This window comes from Chlorocebus sabaeus, chromosome 19 (assembly GCF_047675955.1).
Source record: "Chlorocebus sabaeus isolate Y175 chromosome 19, mChlSab1.0.hap1, whole genome shotgun sequence".
In the NCBI taxonomy this organism is placed as follows: Eukaryota; Metazoa; Chordata; class Mammalia; order Primates; family Cercopithecidae; genus Chlorocebus; species Chlorocebus sabaeus.
Window position 1 is genome coordinate 24,372,908 of NC_132922.1, and position 19,013 is coordinate 24,391,920.

The 19,013-nt window shown below is 47.0% G+C and overlaps 1 protein-coding gene across 3 annotated transcripts in view; it reads left to right on the plus strand.

Annotated features, from left to right (window-relative positions):
* The window catches only part of HPS4 (HPS4 biogenesis of lysosomal organelles complex 3 subunit 2), a 31,124-nt gene that overhangs the window by 8,104 nt on the left and 4,007 nt on the right, over positions 1-19,013 (plus strand). For 2 of the 3 annotated variants that reach the window (XM_007975234.3, XM_007975235.3), the window contains exons 5-13: positions 3,071-3,178; positions 3,587-3,703; positions 5,316-5,410; positions 7,483-7,555; positions 9,801-9,837; positions 11,146-11,242; positions 11,867-12,767; positions 17,792-17,924; positions 18,405-18,513. In XM_007975234.3, coding sequence (XP_007973425.2) covers positions 3,071-3,178; positions 3,587-3,703; positions 5,316-5,410; positions 7,483-7,555; positions 9,801-9,837; positions 11,146-11,242; positions 11,867-12,767; positions 17,792-17,924; positions 18,405-18,513 — 1,670 coding nt within the window. The remainder of the gene's footprint in view (positions 1-3,070; positions 3,179-3,586; positions 3,704-5,315; positions 5,411-7,482; positions 7,556-9,800; positions 9,838-11,145; positions 11,243-11,866; positions 12,768-17,791; positions 17,925-18,404; positions 18,514-19,013) is intronic. The other variant, XM_007975238.3, reaches the window with a different exon arrangement.

Here is a 19,013-nt window from a genome sequence, read left to right on the forward strand (position 1 = left end):
TGCTGAGGTGTGACCTTGGTTTACTGCAACCTCCGCCTCCCAGATTCAAATGATCCTCCCACCTCAGCCTCCTGAGTTGCTAGGACCACAGGCATGCACCACCATGCCCAGCTAATTTTTAAAATTTTTTCTAGAGGCAGGGTTTCACCATGTTGCCCAGGCTGGTCTTGAACTCCTGAGCTCAAGGAATCCTCCCACCTTGGCCTCCCAAAGTGCTGGAATTACAGGCGCAAGACACTGTAACCCAGCCCCAAATTATTTTGTTACAATTTTCAAAGTAAGTTGCACACATTAGTGTACTCTCCACCCAGATATTCTATCATGTATATCATCAACTAAAATACAGTGTTTGGGGCTGAGCGCTATGGCTCATGCCTGTAATCCCAGCACTTTGGGAGGCTGAGGCGGGCGGATCACCTGAGGTCAGGAGTTCAAGACCAATCTGACCAACATGGAGAAACCCTGTCTCTACTAAAAATACAAAATTAGCCAGGCATGGTGGCACATGCCTGTAATCCCAGCTACTCGGGAGACCGAGGCAGGAGACTCGCTTGAACCTGGGAGGCAGAGGTTGCAGTGAGCCGTGATTGCACCACTGCACTCCAGCCTGGGCAACAAGAGTGAAACTCCATTTCAAAAAAAAAAAAAAATTAATGTTTGTTTGTGGTTACATGCTTTACAGGCATCTGTCTTGCCACTTAACATTTGTGAAATTCGTTCATGTTGTTGCATCTATTGGTGTTCATTCCATTTTATTAAACAGTATTCTGTTGTCTGAATAGATCACAATCTAGTCTTCTTTTGATGGACATCTGAACTGTGTCCTGTTGGGGACATTAAGGATAAGGCTTCTAGGAGCATTCCTATACAAGTATTTTGGTGAATACATGTTTTCATCTCTCCTGGGTGAATATCCAGTCCTGGAATTGCTGGGTCGTAGAGTAGGTGTATGTTGGATTTTATAGGAAACTGTTAGACCTTTTCCTTTAGTGGTTGTACCATTTTACATTCCTACCAACAGTGTATGAGAATTCCAGTTACTCCACATCCTCGTCAGCATTGAGATTGACAGTCTGTTCATCTTAGCCATTCCACTGGATGTGCAGTGGTATGTTATTATGGTTTTAATCTTCACTTCCCTAATGACTAATGATACTGAGGCCTTTTCATGTGCTTAATGACCACTTGAATATCTTCCTTTGTGAAGTGTCCAAAGCCCTGCCCATTTTTTAAATTGGGTTTTATTTTTTTAATTGTTGTTCTTTTTATATCCTAGATACCAGTTCTTTGTCAGATACATCTTTTTAAAATAATTTCTCCCAGTTTGTGGCATGCCTGTTAATTTTCTTGATGTCTTTTGATGAGCAGAAATTTTGCATTTTAATGAAGTCTGACTTATCAATTTCATCTTTTTGTGGTTATTGCTTTCTGTGTCCTGCCTGTAAAAACCAGTGCCTACTCCATTGGAGGAGATAGTCTCCCTTTTTTATTTTTGTAAGAATTTTATAGTTTTAGCTTTTAAATTTAGATCTGTAATCCACTTTGGGTTAATATTTGTGAATGGTGTGAGTAGAGGTCAAGGATCTTTTTTTTTTTTTTTTTTTTTCCACCTGGATAACCAGTTCTTCCAGCATCATTGTTGAAAACATTTTCCTTTCCCTGTTGGATTTCCCTTTGGTTCCTGTACCAGAGATCAGATGACCATTTAAGTGTGGGTCTATTTCTGGACTCTCTTTGGCTTTTCCACAGATCTGTTTGAAGGTTATGTGTGAGTACCACACTGTCTTGACTTCTATAGCTTTATAGTAAGTCTTGATACTAGGTAGTATAAGTCCTCCAACCTTATTCTTTTCTCAAGATAGCTTTGGATATTTCAGGTTCTTTGTGTTTTCATTGTACAATCAGTTTGTTGGTTTCTGAAGAAAAGCTGGTGGGATTATGATTGGAATGGCATTCAGTCTGTTTATCCATTGGAAGAATTGAACACTTCTTACATGCCAGACTGTTGTAAGGTCTTGGATTACATCTGGGAACAAAGCAAAGATCCTTTTGCTACTGTAGCTTACATTCAGAGGGAAATCTTATTTGTTTTCTGTCAGGGTTTATTAGTTTAAATATCTGATGATTCCCTTAGGACAGATTCCTAGAGGTAGAATTATTACATCAAGTAATAGGAACTTTTTCAGACTCTCTTTAAACGTATGACCAGATTACTTTCTAACTCAGCAAGCACTTTTTTTTTTTTTTTTTTTTTTTTTGAGACGAAGTCTTGCTGTGTTGCCAGGCTGTGCAGTGGCGCCATCTCAGCTCACTGCAACCTCCGCCTCCCAGGTTCAAGCGGTTCTTCTGCCTCAGCCTCCCGAGTAGCTGGGACTACAGGCGCACACCACTACGCCCAGTATTTTTAGTAGAGACGGTGTTTCACCATGTTGGCCAGGATAGTCTCGATCTCTTGACCTTGTGATCCACCTGCCTCAACCTCCCAAAGTACTGGGATTACAGGCATGAGCCACTGTACCCGGCCAAGTGTTTATCTCCTGTAGAACTAACCACTACACTCAGCATTTTGGAGATCTAGAGCTGGGAAGATTGCAGCCAGTTCTTGCTCTTAAAGCACTCCATCCAGGTGGAGAGACATGATGGCCATTCAAGAAGGAGTTTGAGTCCTGTTCATTGTAATGGAATCCAGATTAAACATCCACTGTCCAAATAACAGTCCTAACAATGCAAGGGTCAGAAGAAGGGTCAGCATTATTGGCTCAAGTTAATAGAACAGACCTCGTGGAGATACTGAAATCTGTGGTGGGCACTGAAGGTTATGAGTAAGTTCTGGGGAAATGAACAATAAGGAAGAGGACGTTTGAGATTGGGCAACAAGAATTGAGGTACAGAACTTACTTGTCTGTGGAGATTAACTTGGCCAGAATGGAGGGTGTGGACTCAGGGAATAATAGAAGATCAATTTCAATGGGCCAGTGAAGTTAGGTAATTGAGAGCCCTGGATGCCAGGATTCTGGGCTTGGACTCAAAGAGAAGGAAAATACTTGTCTTCTGGTTTCTCTCTTTACAGGTGCTGGGCTGTGCTGTGGAGCTCCCTGATGTCAGCTGCAAGAGGTTTCTGGATCAGCTAATTGGATTCTTTAATTTTTACAATGGACCTGTTTCCCTAGCTTATGAGGTACGAGTATGGGGTTTAGGAGTCTTATATTGGACCTCTTTATAAAAACCGATATTGCCAGAATGTAGCACTTACTCTGGGGTCTGTTATACTTCCTATAAACACACTGTGTCTAGGGACAAGGTCAGGGGCTCTCGGAGCCCCCTCATATGCCTTTGGGCCTAGTGGCATAGGTCACATTTATTCCAAATGTTTATCCCCTTCTCCTCTCTGGGATGTTTAGAAAGCACAGGCCCTGCTTGCCACCCCCACCCGGCAGGTGGATCCGTGATTGGGTAGGTTTAAAACAGGTCCTCCCTTCTGGTCAGTTTCCTGTGTGAGGAACAGTTTTTGAGGTAGCTGGGACTCTGGCCAAAGAGTCTGTCCCTCAAAATCTCAGATATTGACCTGAGGCTCTTTCTGTTTTAGAACTGTTCTCAGGAAGAACTGAGCACGGAGTGGGACAGCTTCATCGAACAAATTCTGAAAAACACCAGTGATCTGCATAAGATTTTCAATTCCCTGTGGAACTTGGACCAAACTAAAGTAACATTTTCATCCTCCTTATTCATTTTATATGTAAGATTAGGACTTCTGGATACTTTTTAATATTCCCAAAGTGAACTATATCTGGAAAAGTGAGTAGAATGTCACTTCTCAGGCAGGGCCATGACAAGGCATGTCACCTCTCAGCCTCGTTTCCCTTTTCCAGAGAATGGTGTCAGCATAGCTGCCTTCTAGAATTGTTTTGATGGTCAAGTGAAGCTGTACCTCAAATGACACCAAGTAAATGCTCAGTAAAGGGAATTACTGTTTTGTTCATGCCTCAGAAGTGTTGAACTCAGTAATCTGAAGGCCTTCTCTCTTGATATTCTTATCATATGATCTAGTTATTCTCAGTATCAAAAATGCCCAGCATGAACATTTCAAACACATGATTGCTGTCTTTGAGAGATAATGGTTGGGAACTATTTTTGTATCTCTGAGCCACTCTGTTTGCGGTTAACACTCAGTGAAACTGAGGCTGCTTGTGTGGCTGGCCTGACCACCTGTGCTGCCTCATTAGGAGGCAGCTACCTGGGCCCTGACTCACAACCCTCTCCTGTGTCTCACTGCAATAGTAAATAGTGTCCCTGTAGCAGGGGTGTGGCGCTGTGATTCAGCCTTCACAGAGCGTGACTCCACCAGACATGGGGAAGGGTTTTCCCTGCTTCAGTCTGGAAAACTTCCTGCAGCTGGCCCCAAAACTTTATAGAATGGCTGGCTGGGACAGAGCACAGTCTTGAGGCTAGGAAGAATAAATTTCTTAATGTGTCTGCAGCTCCGGAGGCTCCATTAACACTAGTTCTAACAGCTGGTGGATACTTGCTGGTTCTAGCTGGCAGGTAGAAGTCTGAGGAGGCTGCTAGCTATTGCTGGCTCTTCCTGACCAGGTCCAGATGCTTTTCTTGTATTTTTAGGGACTTCTAGGCCACTGACTCCATACAAGGAATGTGGAACTGAGGCATATTTCCCCGAGTGAAAGAGCATGATGTTTTCATTTTCTGTGATGGAATAGAGTCATGGAACCTAGTCAGACATCAGGCCACCTGTATCGCCATGGGGATTGTGCTTCAGAAGGAAGGTGGAGGATAGGGGAGGTGGGTTTCGCCTGGTACCGTGACATGTATTTATAGGATACACCCTCTTCTGCTGCTGCTATCAGGTCTTAGCATTGTCAGTGTAGATAGTCAGGGTCTCCCAGGCCATCTACTCTGACCCCTTTGGCAGTTTGGTGGGCATCTTGCTCTTTCTGTGTGTTTGTGCCCACCGGTACATATATGCATATATTGATTTTGTTTATTTTTGCTATCTCCTTAAATAGGATCACATGGTTTCTGAATGCATATAGTACATAGGCCATATTTGCTGCACCTTCTAGCTTCTGGACAGGCCTCCTTGTTGTAAGAATTTGGCATTTAGTGGTGTCAGCCGTTCTGGGTATAGAGAGGTAGAATAGTCCCAAGCCATGGCACAGGTTTTACTGTGTGACGCATTCTCCTTTTCCAGGCTTTGAGCTACACCCTGTCCAGCTGTTCTGTACAACCCTTTCCCCTTTTCTCCCTTCCTGATTGTGAGCATGCTGATGGGTGGGCATGATGCCTTTTGCCCTGCACAGGTGGAGCCCCTGTTGTTGCTGAAGGCAGCCCGCATTCTGCAGACCTGCCAGCGCTCGCCTCACATTCTCGCTGGCTGCATCCTCTATAAAGGACTGTGAGTAACTCCAGACCCCTCTCCTCCAGCCCCATTCCCCTGCTGCACAACTGACCATCAGCCACCTCCAGATCATGGTGGGGAGCTCAGTCTCTGGCCAGTTCCAAATGGGCTGGTTTTGTCTAATATTGTGTAGTTTAGAAAGACAGGTGTGTACCGGTCTTTGAGCAAAGCTGAGAAATTGGAAATAGTTGTGTTCAGAAAAGAGTTGAGAATATACAAGGAATCCCTATAATTCTCAGTATAGGACATGCTGGAATAGTTGTCAGTCTGCAAAATGCTGATGCAGAGTCCCCAGCTTTGCCAGCAGCCAGCACTGTAAGTCAAGAGGCATGGAAGGGGCCTGCTGTGGCCCTCCTCCTGCTGCCCAGAGGCCCTGGTGTGCTTACTTCGGCTCAGCTCTGCAAAGCAGCCTTACAGGCCCTTATGCAGCTGCCTTCCAGCCTCTTGGCTGGGCCTGTGCCTTGGTTGGCCTCTGAGAATTCACTGCACTTCTTCATGTAGTTGGAGGGCCTCTTCGTGAGTCTGAGCGCCCAAGAGCCACTCTAGGTCATCTAAGGCCTCTCTCCTCATAGAGGGTTTGTTCTCACAGTCCGGGGCAGGCAGGGCCGTTGTGCTGTGCCCAGAGCTTCCTGAGGAGCAGGCAACTGCTGTGTAACTAGAGAAGCACTCGGGCTCTTGCAGGGGCCCTTGGGCCAGCAAGGCTGGTCCCCAGATCCTGCCTCCTTTTGCCAGCCATGTGGCCTTGGGCGAATTGCTTAGCTTCAATTTTCTCTTCTGGGAAATAGACATCCCTTGTGAAGAATGAAATAAGATGACAGATGCGGAAGAACCGAGCATAGACCCTGGTGCACTTTGCACTCTTCTTCTTTGCTCTGGTTCTTATCATGATGATTCTGAATCAGCTGTGGGACTTCCAAGTTCGTCAGCGACATACCCACCAAAGAGAGTATTTTTTCCCCTTTTCTCATTTTGCGTTTCTTAAATATATATATTTGTCTTCTCTTTTTTGTAGGGGTGAGGTCTTGCTGTGTTGCCCAGGCTGGTCTCAAACGCCTGGCTTCAAGCGATCCTCAGCTTCCCAAAGTGCTTGGATTATAGGCATGAGCAACTGCACCCAGCCTGTATTTAAATTATATAGCTAATACATGAATACATTTTCACTGTAAACAAATCAATCAATAGAGGAACACACAGAGCACAATTTAACCCCCCCCTTTTTCTTCCTCACTGTTTTTTTGTTTGTTTGTTTTTGAGACACAGTTTTGCTCTGCTGCCCAGGCTGTAGTGCAGTGGCATAAACACAGCTAACTACAGCCTCGACTTCTTGGACTCAAGTAATCCTCCCACCTCAGCCCGGGACAACAAGCACATGCTACCACACCTGGTTAATTTTTTTTACTTTTTTTTTTTTTTGTAGAGATGGGGTCTCACTATGTTGCTCGTGGAGGTCTCAAACTCCTAAGCTTAAGTTATTCTCCGACCTCAGCCTCCCAAAGTGCTGTGATTACAGGAGTAAGCCACTGTGCCCAGCCTCTCCCTCACTCTTAACCTGTCCTCATCATTGGCAGTTTGGTGGGCATCTTGCTCTTTGTGTGTGTTTCTGCCCACCAGTACATGTCTGCATATGTTGATTTTGTTTATTTTTGCTATCTCCTTAAATAGGATCACATGGTTTCTCAATGCATAATGAAGATTTATTTATCAGTTCATATGGGTCCACCTCATTCTTATGCAGGCTGCACACTTTTTGGGATTCTGGCTGTGTTGTGCTTTACTCTCTTGTTGATGAACATTTTGGTGGTTTACTCATTTTTTAATTGTTTTTGCCATTCTCCGTGTAATGAATATTCTTACACATACATCTTGGTACAAGCTGAGTCAAAGTGTTTGGATATTTTAAATGTTGGCAGGAACTACCAGAGTGCCCTCTGTAAGGGTTTTACCAGTTGAAACTCCCACCAGCCAAGTCCCCAAGATCCTCGTCAACACAGGCTGTTAGGCACCTTTAAAATTCAGTGTTTTAGTGTATTTCTTCTCATGGTGTTCTTGTTCTGTGTGTGACCTCCTAGGATTGTCAGCACTCAGCTCCCGCCCTCCCTCACTGCCAAGGTTCTGCTTCACCGAACAGCACGTCAGGAGCAGGTATTGTAAAGTCCACCCACCTGACTGGATGGCATCCCCCAGAGCACCGGTCACTGAGCCTGAGGCTGGAGGGATCAGGAGCAGAGAGCAGTTGTTTCTCTCGGGCTTGTCAGGACCCCGAGCCCTCCTCAATAATGAAGCCTTTGGCGAGGCTGAAAGAAAATGTTTTCTTCCACAAGCCAGGCTTGGGTAGTTTTTTTCCCTTCAAACCAAGTAAATCTGTGAGAATTCGACTTTCCATTAGAATTTGCTGTCTCTTTATGTCAGGGAGATGTGAAGACTTTTCAGAGACAGACTGTAAAGGGTGTGTCTTTAGAAAGATTTAGGGGGCCGGGCACAGTGGCTCACGCCTATAATCCCAGCACTTTGGGTGGCTGAGGCGGGAAGATCACTTGAGGTCAGGAGTTCAAGACTAGCCTGGCCAACATGATGAAACCTCATCTCTATTTAAAATACAAAAGTTAGCTGGGTGTGGTGGTGCACACCTGTAAGCTACTCGGCAGGCTGAGGCAGGAGAATGGCTTGAACCCGGCAGGCAGAGGTTGAGGTAAGCCAAGATCGCACCACTGCACTCCAGCCTGGGTAGCAAGAGTGAGACTGTGTCTCAAAAAATAAAAATTAAAAAAAAAGGAAAACAAACTCTTCTAAAATACTTCCATTTTATATTTATTTAATTGTTTTTGTATTGAAAAAAAAGTCATGCATGCTCATTGAGAATAAAATCACCCATCATTGAACTGTATGGGGATAACCACTGCCAGCATCTGGCATATTTCCTTCCAGTCCTTTTTTTCTTTTGTGTATGAAGCTGTGGTTTCCAGTGTATCATGAAACTCTCTTTTTACACTTATTAGATGAGCAGGCCTGTGAAATGCTGGGGGGGCTCTAGTCAGCCTCCTCATCCACTGTTGCTGTAGGTGTCAATTTGAGCAGCCTTTCTGGGAAACACTTTGATAATGAGGACGTTTATTTTTTCCTAATAATTTGACTTCTAGGAATATATCTTAAGGAAATAATGTAACTGCTGAAAAAAATTTATACTCAAAACTTGATCACGACAAGCTTTATGAAAGTGAAAAATCAGACAAAACTTGAATGCTTAAGGTAGGAGTTGGCAAACTATGGCTTGTGGGCCACCTGCCTACAGATGAAGTTTTATTTTGGCTGCTTTTGAGCTATAATAGCAGAGCTGAGTAGGTGGGACAGAGCCCATATGCCCTGCAAAGCAAAAAATATTTACTGTGTTATCTTTTACACAGAAAGTTTACTAATTACTGGTCTAAGGTAGGTAAATGATTAATTGACTCATATCACTTAAACCTTCATAAAATTTTAATCAGCCGCTTAAAATGGCCAAAGATGTTTTAATGGCAAGAATTGCATGTTACTGTTTTAAGCAGAAATATGGAATTTTATATATTGTGGTCTCAAAAGTATAAAAAATGCATAGGCTTAAGGAAAAAATACCCAATATTAATAGTACAACTTGGGGGTGAGGGATTGTATGTGATTTTTTTTTTGTTTCAACGCAGTTTACTCAGTTTAGTCTAGAGTAAACTGAAGTTAGGCTTAGTAATCGAAAGCGTGATTTTTTAAAAAAATCACTAGAAAAGAAAGAACACCATATAGTTCTAAGATTGAAAGTCATTTTGGCTAGAAGAGCAGTTCTTGTTTGGTTTGGTTTGGTTTTGGTAGGTTCTTTTGGAACCCTCAGATTGAGATGAGAGATGTTTTCATTTTTGAGAAAATCATCAGGTGTCAGGCCTTGATTGTGAACCAGAACAAACGAGAGATCTGGTATAGCATTTTGGTTCTTTTATAGTGAGAGTCACAGTACTTTGACTTTATTACAATGGAATTTATGTGAATTCTACATTGGGGCTGTGGCAGATGTGACTGTATTCTAGAATGAGTTCCCCAGAGGTGTGAAAGAGAACACGAATCTTCAATTTTATTCCCAGAAGGGAGAGTCTGAGAAAATCAGAACATAGAGTGTGACGTGAGTTTGGGTGGAGCTGCTGCCTTGAAGCCTGTGCAGGCCTAGGTTCTTGCTTCATCCCAGCCATAGTGGGAGCCAGCAGCTTGGGGGAGCTTCTGTTCCATCTGCTTGGCTCTTAGCATGTGGTTGGGACAAGCTTTCTGGGCCTGGCTAAGTTTTATGAACAGATGGCACAGCAAATTCCTGATGGTTAGGTCAAGAGGAGAATGTGATGCCTAGCGCCAACTTCTGTGTGTTTGTTTTCAGAGACTCCGTATGGGAGGGGATGCCCCGCAGGAACATGGTAAGTAGTGAGGCACATGGTTGCCTCTTGAGAACGGAGGTCTTTTATGCTACCTGTCCCTTACAAGTTATGTGATGGGCCGAGCCATCCGCATGTTTGTTTCCTCTGCTCATAAGATTAGGAAAATGGACGTAACAGAGCTTCAAGAATCGAGTTACCCGCCAGAACCAGAACCCTAACAGTAAAGCTATGATTTTAGGCATGCCTGTCAAATTCCTGCTTTCAGACCCTCCTTAACTTCATATTGTGAGACTGCTCAGTCAAGTGCCAGGGGATTGTGGTTGGGAGAGGGTAAAGATAAACAGCGACTGACAGAAAGACCTTTTGCAGGATGTGGAGGCATCCTCAGGAGAGTTACTTCAATTTATTCTGAAGCCTAAGTTGGAGCAGATCCCTTTCTTAGCTTATATCTTCTTTTAAAAGTGCTTTTCAACCTTTCTCTCCTGAACATCTTCCTTCTCCAAAGCTGGGAGTCATGTTGCCCGCAGGGACTCTTTCCTTATTGGGCCCAGGAATTTGAGCTACAGTTTGGCAGCCTGTGTCCTGGGCTGTGGAATGCCTTCACCGCACCCCTTTCAGAGCTGGTGTGTGGGTCGGATGCATCTCAGCTAGTGCGTGGGTCAGATGCATCTCAGAGCCGGTGCATGGGTTGGATGCATCTCAGAGCCGGTGCGTGGGTCGGATGCATCTCAGAGCCGGTGCGTGGGTCGGGTGCATCTCAGAGCTGGTGCGGGTCGGATGCGTTTAGGAGCCGGTGTGTGGGTCGGATGCATCTCAGAGCCGGTGGGTGGGTCGGATGCATCTCAGAGCCGGTGCGGGTCGGATGCATCTCAGAGCTGGTGCGGGTCGGATGCGTCTAGGAGCCGGTGTGTGGGTCGGATGCATCTCGGAGCCGGTGCGTGGGTCGGATGCATCTCGGAGCCGGTGCATGGGTCGGATGCATCTCACAGCCGGTGTGTGGGTCGGATGCATCTCACAGCCGGTGCGTGGGTCGGATGCATCTCACAGCCGGTGTGTGGGTCGGATGCATCTCACAGCCGGTGCGTGGGTCGGATGCATCTCACAGCCGGTGCGTGGGTCCGATGCATCTCGGAGCCGGTGCGTGGGTCGGATGCATCTCGGAGCCGGTGCGTGGGTCGGATGCATCTCGGAGCCGGTGCGTGGGTCGGATGCATCTCAGAGCTGGTGCGGGTCGGATGCATCTCAGAGCTGGTGCGTGGGTTAGATGCGTCACGCCAGTGCAGTCATTGCCCCTCTGCCCTCTGTGCGACGGCGGAAAGCCCTGTTCATGTTGCTTTGCAATTCCAGGAGCATCATTGCCCCCGAATGTCCAGATTATCCCTGTTTTTGTGACCAAAGAGGAAGCCATTAGTCTCCATGAGTTCCCGGTGGAACAGATGACAAGGTAAGGGAGTGCACAGAGGGTTATCCTTACACCACACCTGAGGGACCCCATTGCATGATTTGTTAAAAAACAAACCTCTGATACATCCCATGCTTCCTTAATTCCATCTCCCCCACGCCCTGTCTTGTAAGGGAGCATCTGGATCTTGAGTTCGTTAAGAAACAGAGTGGCATAGTGAGATGATATTGGCTTTCACATCCCAGATCTCTTACTTACCAGCTATGGGACCTTGGGCAAGTCCGTTCCCTGCCTGAGCCTCACTTTTTTCATCTGAAAGGTAGACACAATAGTATCCCTTTCGTGAGTTCATCGTGACACTTGAAAATAGTATATGTACAGCACCTAGTATAGGGCCTGATGCATAGGAGACCTTCCAAACGTGGATCAGTCTTACTCAGTGGGCTCTGCCATTTTCAGTAGGTGAGCCTGGTGTCACTACGTGAAGCCCGGAGGGCCAGATGTTTCTGTATTTTTACTCCTGTGATGTAACTCCAGTGGCCTCTTAGGCTCTGTGGCCTCAGGCACTACCTTGTCCTTGATGCCTGTGCTTTAGTCCTCACTGTGGAAGGGCACTTGCTCTGCAGTCTGTCGACGTGCCCCTTCCTCACATCTCTCATTTGCCAGGTCTCCAGCATCTCCAGCAGGATTCCAGGATGGTTCAGCCCAGCACCATCCAAAGGATGGGAGTACATCTGCCCTGAAAGAAAACGCCACCGGCCATGTGGAATCCATGGCCTGGACCACCCCAGAGCCTGACAAAGCTTGTCCAGATGGCAGGAAGGAGAACGGATGCTTGCCTGGCCATGATCTGGAGAGCATCAGGCCCACAGGACTGCACAGCACTGCCAGGGACGAGGTTCTTGGCCTTAGCTGCTCCCTCGGGAAGGAACTAGCCTTTCTCCAAGAGGAACTTGACTTGTCTGAAATCCACATTCCAGAGGCTCAGGAAGTAGGCACGTCCTCAGGTCATTTTGCCTTCCTACATGTGCCTGTCCCAGATGGCAGGGCTCCTTACTGCACGGCATCTCTCAGCGCCTCCAGCAGCCTGGAACCCACGCCTCCTGAGGACACAGCCATCAGCAGCCTGCACTCTCCCTCCGATCCTGAGATGCTCACCCAACCTGGAGCCCAAGAGCAGCTCGAAGACCGTCCTGGCTGTAGCAGCCAAGCCCCCATTCCCAGAGCAGACCCTCTCCCCAGAAGGACCCGCAGGCCCTTGTCATTGCCTCGCTTAGATCCGAGGCAGAGAGGAAACAAGCTTTCCACAGGAGAACAAGGCCTGGATCAAGATGTTGATGGGTTCTGTGAAAGCCACGCAGCCCCCGGTCTGGAATGCAGTTCAGGCTCAGCAAACTGTCAGGGTGCTGGCCCCTCTGCAGATGGAATCAACTCTGGGCTGACACCAGCAGAGTCCTGCATGGAGCTCGTGAGGATGAACCTCTACACTCACTGCGTCAAAGGGCTGGTGCTGTCCCTGCTGGCCGAGGAGCCGCTGCTGGGAGACAGTGCAGCCATAGAGGAAGTGGTGAGTGTCCTCAGACTTTCCCCTGCCCCTCTGCGGCCTCTGCTGATCTCCTGTGCTTCCCTCACAGCACTGTGTCAACACCCAGGGAAGGGATAAAGGCTCAGCCCTCAGTTGCGTGACCCTGGGCAAAACGTTCTTGTTTAGAAGATGGAGGTAGCACCCGCCTCTGTGGGTTTTTGTTGGGGGTAAGAGTGAGTCAAGCGCATAGCACCGGTGGCACATTGGCATCCAACAGGTGTTGGTTCTCTTCTTGCGCTGCTTCTAGTTTTGCAGAGCGCAGGCCTTGGAGGAAGGGAAGGCCTGAGATGGAATCCTGGCTCTTGTCCTCTAGCTGTGTGAACTGGCCCACAGACCTTTGTCCCCCTGAGCCTCAGCTAACTCCTCAGTCATACAGGGGTGGTGGTAGACCCTCCTGTTCCAGATGCAGTGAGATAATGCAGGCAGAGGCTGCACGCACACATGCACAGTCACTGGTGTGCCGCCCCTGCTCATGGCCTCTTTTCCTAGCATGGACAGCTCTAGGTTCCATGTTGGCTGGAAACTCCTCTGCAGTGTGTCACAGCCTGGGTTGGAAGTTCCCTGGAAACCCTGTGTTTCCCTCCATAGCCCCAGCATCGTACCTGATCTGAAACTCCCTCCTAGAAGGCTGGGACATCTGAAATCCTAACTGGCTCTGGAGGGCTCTTAAGCTATTCCAGCCCCTTCCTCGCTTAGAGGCTTAGAGTGGTAAACTGACCTTCCCTGGGGCCCACGCTGGAGATTCGGTTGCTATAGTAACAGCCTTGCTTTAGTAGGCAAGGAAAGTGGTAGCAACAGTAACAGCAGGTTGAAATTGCTGGAGGGCAAATGGTGTCTTGGGACTTTCCTTGTTTTTATTCTTAAAACGTATATTATTCTAAGCTGATCTTAGTAGCATGCAGGGCTTGTGACCCTCCATAAATGAGCTAGTCACCTTGGAACACAGAAGAAGAGATAAGACTGCACAGCAGCTTCCTTGCACAGAACTCCTAGCAAGAGAGTGCTCTCTGGAGCTGTCAGGCTTCTCTGTCCCCCTTCCACAGACACTGGATCACTGAGTTACAGCTCATTTGCTTCCTGTATCCCCATTCACCATAGCTATGAGTGACTATCCACCTCCTTCTTATAACAGTGCAGGGAGTTCTGGCTGCAGTGTTACACGCCTCATCTCCCTGCCGATGCCTTGGTTTTCGTGGTCTATTCACAGTGTTGAGCCTTAGAAATGTCATTTTGAAGGGCCCAGTGTTTGAATGCAATAAAGTGGATATAATACCTTTCTTTTTACCTTCCCCACAAAAAGGAAAAAATAGCACAGGCTGCTCTTTGAGGAGATATATTCTGCACCAACTGTATGCGAAATACTTTGCATCTCTTATTTTAGCCAAGCCTTAGAACAGTTCTGGGAGGTAGGCATTGTAACTCCCCTTTGCCAGTAAGAAAACAGCCTCATTGAGATGAAAAGACCTCATGCAAGTGGCAGGTCCAGAGTTCTTGCTGGTTTCTGGTTCCCTGCCCCAGCCTCTCTGTCCCCCCACTGCCCTGCCCTTGCTGTGATAGCTGGGAAGCTGAAGAAAGAGGGTCAGTGTCCTGCCTTCTGTGGCTCGTGCTCTGTGGCCCTATCCCCTGGTTTGTCAAAGTCTATCCATGCTGTTATGACATCAGCCTCCATGGGCTTCCGTGGAAAGCAGGGTTTGGTGCTGGCTAGGCCCCAGGAAATAGACTGCAGTTTTATGGAAGAAAAAAGCTAATCTTTTCTTTTTTTTTTTTTTTTTTGAGATGGAGTTTCGCTCTTGTTGCCCAGGCTGGAGTGCAATGGCATGTTCTCAGCTCACTGCAACCTCCGCCTCCCGGGTTCAAGCGATTCTTCTACCTCAGCCTCCCGAGTAGCTGGGATTACAGGCATTCGCCACCAGGCCCAGCTAATTTTGTATTTTTAGTAGAGACAGGGTTTCTCCAGGTTGGTCAGGCTGGTCTCGAACTCCTGACCTCAGGTAATTTGCCCGCCTTGGCCTCCCAAAGTGCTGGGATTATAGGCATGATTGCGCCCAGCCCTGCAAGCTAATCTTTTCTAGTATGGAGGGACTAACTTTGATCAGCCCACTGGTTTGAGAGTGGGTTTGTTAATCAGACCCAGAGGATTTCTGTTTATAATTGAGAGAGGTGTTTGATTGCCTTTCCAGACTAGCCTTGAAAATACTTTACCTGATTTCGCTGTAGCCTCTCTGCTACTGTCTAGAAAAACCAAATACCCCCAGTTATGTTGAGCACACCCCTTTTGCAAGGGCTCCTTAATGATGTTACATACTCCCTAGCTGCCCTCGTGTCATTTGGCTGTCTTGTCTTTGGCTGGATCAGCTTCCACAGGGAGTAGGGGTGGGGTGAGGGGCAGCAGGGCTTGGGATGGTGGAAGGAGCTGTGGGTGGAGCAGCCAGGAGACTTGGTGTTGGGGCTGGAATTCCCTCAGAGGGAGCGGAATAGGCTCACACCAGGGGGCAGCATAGAGCCGGTGATAGTCCATTACTCAAAACCCAAGATAATCTCATTGACCTTCAAACACAGTGATCAGATTAATTATTTATTACTACAATAGGACATTGAGCTTCTATGTACAGTAGATGAGGCTTGAAGTTAGTGTGAGAGTGTTGCCATAAAACATTTTATGAGAAAACACCTTCCCCCAAGTAGGAAACCGGTACCTGTAAGGGAATGTGTATGCCACATATTACTCCTGCACGCTGTGTCACACGCTGACATTTGTGCCACTTGCTTTCGTGTGCAGTGGAAGTTAGAGGACCCAGGAATTAGCCTCAACTCTGCTTCGCCTAGGGCCGTTGTGAGGATCACATTATATAGCAGTATATATCAGGGGCTGGCAAATGTTTTATGTAAAGGACCAGAAAGCAAATATTTTCAGCTTTGCACAGCTTTTCAGCTCTGCTGTTGTAGTACAAAAACAGCCATATACAGTATATAAATGGTATGGCTGTATTCTGGTAATTATTTATGGACATGGCATTGGAACCTCATATAATTTGTACATGTTACAATATTATTCTTTTGACTTTTTTCCCCAACCATGTAAAAAATATAAAAACCATTAAGTCTCAGGCTGTACAAAAACAGGCAACAGACTGGATTTAGTTTATAGGCGGGAGTTTGCCGACCCCGGTATATGTGAAGGCACTTGGCTATCAGTAAAAAATTATCCACATGTCATCTGACATAGCATCTTGTGATTAACTGTGTGTTTCTTGTTAAGTGATCCTATCTTGAGTGCAAGTTAGGCAGAAGATTCTGGAAGCAGAGCTCAGTGCCTGTGGGGAAACAGTTTTCGGCACGGCTCACTCTCTGTTCCTATTGTTTCTTCCTCTGGACACCAGCTCAGCATGAAAGGGATGACTGTTAGCAGGTTCTCGAGGTCCAAAAACTTTCGGTGAGGCTGTGGTTTGACTTCATGGTGAATGCTTGTGTGTGCCCATGCGCGTGTCGGTGCATGCACACACACACATCTGTTCAAATAAGAGGCTCTGTGTTAAACTCAGTGTTGGTCAGGCTCTCTCAGTGATCTGAACGTGAGATATTATGCTTGTCTTTCCTGAGTACATATCTTTTTACATAACTCTGCACCCTTGATTTGAACCAAATAGCTCATAAGTTGGCAGTGCTTGGCATTAGATGTGTTCATTTAGTCATTCATTTAGTGGATTCATTTACTGAGCACCTACTAGGAGTCAGGCACTCTACTAAGCATTGAGGATATAAAACTGAGCGCATAGTAGAAAATAACTTTATATGTCACACCTATGGACTTGAAATATCATTTCTGAGACATTCGTACAGGAAAACTGATTTAACACCCCAAAATAACATGTAAGCTTCATGACATTTTCTTCAGAAGCATTCTGTTTGCATCTCTATACTTTTTATGTGCACTTTTTTTCTTACATAGCTGTTGAGAAGTAGTCCACAAATTATCTGTGATCTCTAAAGAGATACTGTTTCTTTTGTATGATTATTTTCATTTCCTGGACTCTGTAAAAAGGCCTTGCCTCAGGATAGCACTTTAGAGTTTATGAAGGACTTTTGGATGTGTCATTTCATTTAAGTCACTTGGCAGTCCTGTACTGTTCCCATTTTGCAGATGAATAGAAAAATGAGGCACAGAAAATTTGGTAATTGCTCCTGGTCATTTGACTAAAAAGAGGCTGAACTTGGGATGTTTTTTACCTGGGAACTGCAAATGCTGGGGGACAGTCGCCTTCTTTCTTGTGGCTGAAGCAGGCCCAGGAAACCCCGTTTCAGACCAAGCCCATTACGATGGGCCTGGCGTACTGAGTCAAGCCCTCAGTGGAGCTTGAAGAACGCCACACAGCCATTGAAGAATTATATGATAGAATATTTAAAGATGAGAAAAGCAGTTCGTGCTTTGTTGTTAGGTTAAAAAACTATCAGTCATTATTTATGATTTGATCTCGTTTTTACTTTACAGAAAAAGTTACACAAAACAATATAGTCCAGTGTTTTCAATTGTACTTAAACTTCATCTCCTTGGAGGTTTGTAAAAATACAGGTACTTGAACCCACCTCCTTGACAGTCGTCCTCAACTGTGTACCTCCTCTGAACCATCAAGTGCAGAAAGCTGTTTGACTGACACTTAGTCCTTCCAAGAAAGCCAGGACTGGGCTATCAGTGCTAGATGTTGCAGAGAGAAGTTACCTTATTACATCCGGTGAGGGACTTCTCTACCTGGGGCCAGTGAGAAACACTGGATGGTCCACTCTGTCACCCAGGCTGGAGTGCGGTGGTACGGTCTCGGCTCACTGCAGCCTTGAACTCCTGGCTCAAGTGATCCTCCCGCTTCGGTCTCGCAAAGCATTGGGATTACAGGTGTGAGCCACCATACCTGGCTGGAGGATTATTTTTTAACTAAGTCTGTGGTTAACTAGCCCTCAGAAGGCTTGCTGAGGTCAGGCCTACAAGCCCATGACCCTCTCCCCGTTTGCAGTACCACAGCAGCCTGGCGTCGCTGAATGGGCTGGAAGTCCACCTAAAAGAGACGCTGCCCAGGGGTGAGACAGCCTCCACGAGCAGCACCTACAACTTCACACATTATGACCGCATTCAGAGCTTGCTGATGGGTAAGAACCGGGCAAGGGGCCCGGGGCGATGGGGATGCCAGATTCTAGAGACGGGTGGAGGTGAGAACTCGAGCCCCAGCATCGTGAGGACATGGCTGTGCACAGAGTTGTCGGACCTGCATTCAGGGCTCTCTCTCACCAGGAGCCCACTCCCACTGAGTGTGGCGTTCACTGGGCAGACGCTTGTCTGCTCATGTGTCTGTTTCTGGTGTTTCCCAGTGTTTTGAGAGAAGTTCATGTTCACGTAACTGTGATAGGTTTGTCTCAGAATGTTGAGATCCACACGCAGAAACCGGGTGCTGCATCGCATGGCGGCAGCAGCAGAAGCCCACAGCGCCCCAGGCCTTTGTCTCTGCCCCGGGCAGCCACACTCATAGCTTTGAGCTGTGCTCAGTCCCCGTGTTCAGTACCAGGCTTCAGGGGATGGGAGGGCGGAGGGTAACTGTCTGCCCTTTACAACTCTGTGTCCTCTTCTGGAAGCAAACCTGCCGCAGGTGGCCACCCCCCAGGATCGCCGTTTCCTCCAGGCCGTCAGCCTGATGCATAGCGAGTTTGCCCAGCTGCCCGCGCTTTATGAAATGACCGTCAGGTGAGCCTCCCTGAGTCGATCCCCCACTACTCTCTACGGTCCTGCTCACGGGAACCACCTGTGGGGCCCAGGTAGCGCCTTATTCCTAAGTAGATGAAGAACTTTCTAGTTACTCTCCTTAAGGCCTTCCTTTGTTCCTGTTGCCCCCATTATCCACTGTTGTGCGGTCACGTGCCATGGACTTTCTGCTTCCCTTCCTACTTTAGATGCTTGGGGTCCAGCAGTGAAGGAACCTGAGGTCCTCGCCATCATGGAGCTACATCCATTACTAGGGACGGCGGCTCCGTCTCCTTGCCAGAAACAATGTTGAAATATTGTCGTCTAATTAAAAAGTCATATGGCTGGGCACAGTGGCTCACACCTGTAATCTCAGCACTTTGGGAGGCAGGCGGATCACTTGAGGTCAGGGTTCAAGACCAACCTGGTCAACCTGGTGAAACCCTGTCTCTACTAAAAATACAAAAAATTAGCTGGGCAGGGTGGTGGGTGCCTGTAATCCC